This window comes from Crocodylus porosus, unplaced genomic scaffold, assembly GCF_001723895.1.
Source record: "Crocodylus porosus isolate Cpor-Errol unplaced genomic scaffold, CroPor_comp1, whole genome shotgun sequence".
Lineage (NCBI taxonomy): Eukaryota > Metazoa > Chordata > Crocodylia > Crocodylidae > Crocodylus > Crocodylus porosus.
In genome coordinates, this window is record NW_017728893.1 from 322,269 (window position 1) to 325,192 (window position 2,924).

Below are 2,924 nucleotides of genomic sequence, written 5' to 3' on the forward strand. Positions count from 1 at the left end.
GAGCGGGCGGGCGCGGGGGTCGCAATACAAGGGCGGAGGTTTCCAGTACAAGGGGGGGGGTTGCAATACGAAGTGGGGAGGTTCGCAATACGGGGGGGGGGTTGCAATACAAAGGGGGGAGGTTTGTAATATGCGGTGGAGGTTGCAGACAGACGGACCGGGCTTGGGTGTGGCCAGATGCACGACACAGGGGTGCAAGGCAGGAAGGGGCTTTGCAGACCCATGGACACGGGTGGGGGGAGAGGGTTTGTAGACAGGCAGGCTGGGCTCTGGGACACAGGCACTGGGGACAGTTTGTGATAGAGGAGCGCAGTTGCAGGCAGATGGACAGGACCCGGTTGCGGCCAGACCCATGGACACGGGAGCAGTGGGATCCGCAGTGCGGGAGAGGGGTTGCAGACTGATGGGGCACCAGGGTGGTGGGGTTTGCAATGAAGGAGAGGGGTTACAATCACAGACACGCGGGGTGTGGGTGCAGCAGACCCACGGACAGGGGTGGGGTGCACTGGCAGAGATGGGTGGCAATCGGACAGATGGCTTGGGTGCGGACAGACCCCCGGACCTCCATGGGGTGGGGTTTGCGATGCAAGAGAGGGGTTGCAGATGGACAAAAGGAGCTCTAGTACGGCCAGACCCACAGACACGGGTGGGGTGGGGGTTTGCTATAGAAGAGGTGGGTTGCAGTCGGGGCTGGGTGCATACAGACATGCCAGGGCTGGACAGACAGATACAACCATGGGGGTTAGGGTGTGTGGTAGGGGGTCACGGCTGGCTTATGGGGGGGGATGAGGCAGGGGGCGGCAGGGACTGGGTTGGACCTGGGGTGCGGGCAGCCAGTCCCAAGAGCTGGGGCGGGAGTTGGGGGGTGGCAGGGTCCCTGGGGATGCCTGTGGGTATTTGGGGGGGCACACAAGGGCTCTGCGCCTGTGTCTCTGCCGGGAGCCATTGTGCGCGGGCGAATGTTTGGGCCGAGGACAAAAGAGGCTTGTTTCTACCTCCACTCCTTTCCACTGAAGCCAGAGAGGGGAAAACCAGATCCGTTGCCAGCCCCAGCTTTCCGGCAGTTGGGGAGGGCTCCTGAGTCGTGTGTCCCTTTGGCAGCGGGGCCGTGATGTCCGTCTCCTCGCCCACGGGGTGATTCATGCTCCTTGGATAAAGTCCCTTCCCTTGGCCTGTGTTATGCCGGGGAGGGGAGCTTCTGATCATGGGTCTAATCCTCAGCTGGGCTCCACGCTCCAGTGAGGTCTTCTGGCTAGACAGACATTGCATTTGTCCCTGGATAAATCACCCCCATGTTTGTCCTGGAATACAAATATCCCGAGATCGGCCCATACACACACAACCCTTCCAGTGTTTTTTCTGCAGTAGATTCAATGATACAATCCTGGGACAACCACAGATGCACTCTGCAATATCTTGGGATAAAATAGTTCTATGTCTTAGCTGGAAAAAAAATTTTTCTGGGGGATTTATCCTAGGACAAAGGACCAGGATGTTTGAGTGATTGCAGCTTGTCCTGGGATAAATTCGATGTCTTTGTAGCCTCATAGTCACAGAAATCTGGGCTGGTAGGACCCTTTCAAGACATGTAGTCCAGCCCTCTGCTCTAGGTAGGATCAGCCCTGTCTAAACTATTCCAGCCAAGTGCTTGTCTGACCTGCTCTTAAATTTTGTGAAAAAGTTTCATGCCCAACTACCACCACAAGACCGCAAAACACCCTCTAACCTGCCCCAGGTAAAGCAGGGGGACGAGGGCACTGCCACTACAGGAGAGGAAGGAGGTTAAGATGCCCTTGAGATCCAAGGAAGAGGATTTACCAAAAAAAATCTGTGTAATCGAAGTTAAAAACCCCGTATAAATACATAGGATTGAGCTAACACTTGACTAACTAAAAGGAGTGTTAGAAAAATCCATTAAAACCAGGAGGGTTATTTGGCAATGCCTTCTTGCTTGTTGAAACAGATCTGGGTGCTGTGAGGTTGTATCTTACTACCTCGGACCAGGCTGGTCAATTAAGCTTTCAGATTCCCCCAGATCCAATATCCTGTTGCAAGACCTGCAGAGAGATGCCAACAGCTGACCTGTGCTGGAAAAATGAAGGGAAGGATTTTTATTTTTTAAATGCATTATGTGCTCTTTGGTGTGTGAGGTTTGCTGAGGCTCAGGCTTCTGTGTGTGTCTGACCTGGCATCGGTGTGTGTCCTTGTCCAGATGAACGGCTCACGGCGGATGAGATGGATGAGCAAAGGAGACAGAACGTCGCCTATCAGTACCTGTGTCGCTTGGAGGAGGCAAAGCGGTGAGATGCAAAGGATGCTGGGCTGCTTGAAAGAGCTCTTAGGGTGGTGTCGACCTCCCTGGACTCTTTCCTGCATGCTGGGTGTTGCCTTTGCCTTGTTCTGGGAGCATTTGCTTTACAGTCTGGCTCTGGAAATGCCACCCTGGAGCTGAGCTGAGCGGTTATTTTTCAACCTGGGAGTGAGGCCGTAAGGATTTCATTGCAATCTGGGGTCAGGGAATTCATGCACTCTAAGCATGCAAGCCCATCCAGGTTGGGCATTTCCATCATCTCAAAGCACGTGGTGCTGGTGTGTCATGGCCCATGTCATGCTTTGACTCCTCTAGTAAATCTGCATTTAGGACAGAGGCTGGGAGCACTCTGCAGCATGGTAATAGGGTCTGGGCTGGGGAAAATACAGCTCCTTTCCCCCCTGCCCAACTGATTCCCTGTCGCTTGGCAGGTGGATGGAGGCTTGCCTGAACGAGGAGCTGGCCTTCCCGACAGAACTGGAGGAGAGCTTACGCAACGGAGTCACCCTGGCCAAGCTGGGACACTCTTTTGCCCCAGACATCGTCCCTCTGAAGAAGATCTATGATCATGAGCAGATGCGCTACAAGGTAAGGGAGTCGGGGAGGGGGGTGG

At 54.7% G+C, this 2,924-nt stretch overlaps 1 protein-coding gene across 1 annotated transcript in view; it reads left to right on the top strand.

Moving 5' to 3' along the window:
* The first annotated feature begins 2,195 nt into the window (after positions 1-2,195).
* The window catches only part of IQGAP3 (IQ motif containing GTPase activating protein 3), a 24,323-nt gene continuing 23,594 nt past the window's right edge, over positions 2,196-2,924 (top strand). The window contains exons 1-2 of the mRNA XM_019555442.1: positions 2,196-2,300; positions 2,743-2,899. Of these exons, the coding sequence (XP_019410987.1) occupies positions 2,236-2,300; positions 2,743-2,899 (222 nt within the window). The 5' untranslated portion in view covers positions 2,196-2,235. The remainder of the gene's footprint in view (positions 2,301-2,742; positions 2,900-2,924) is intronic.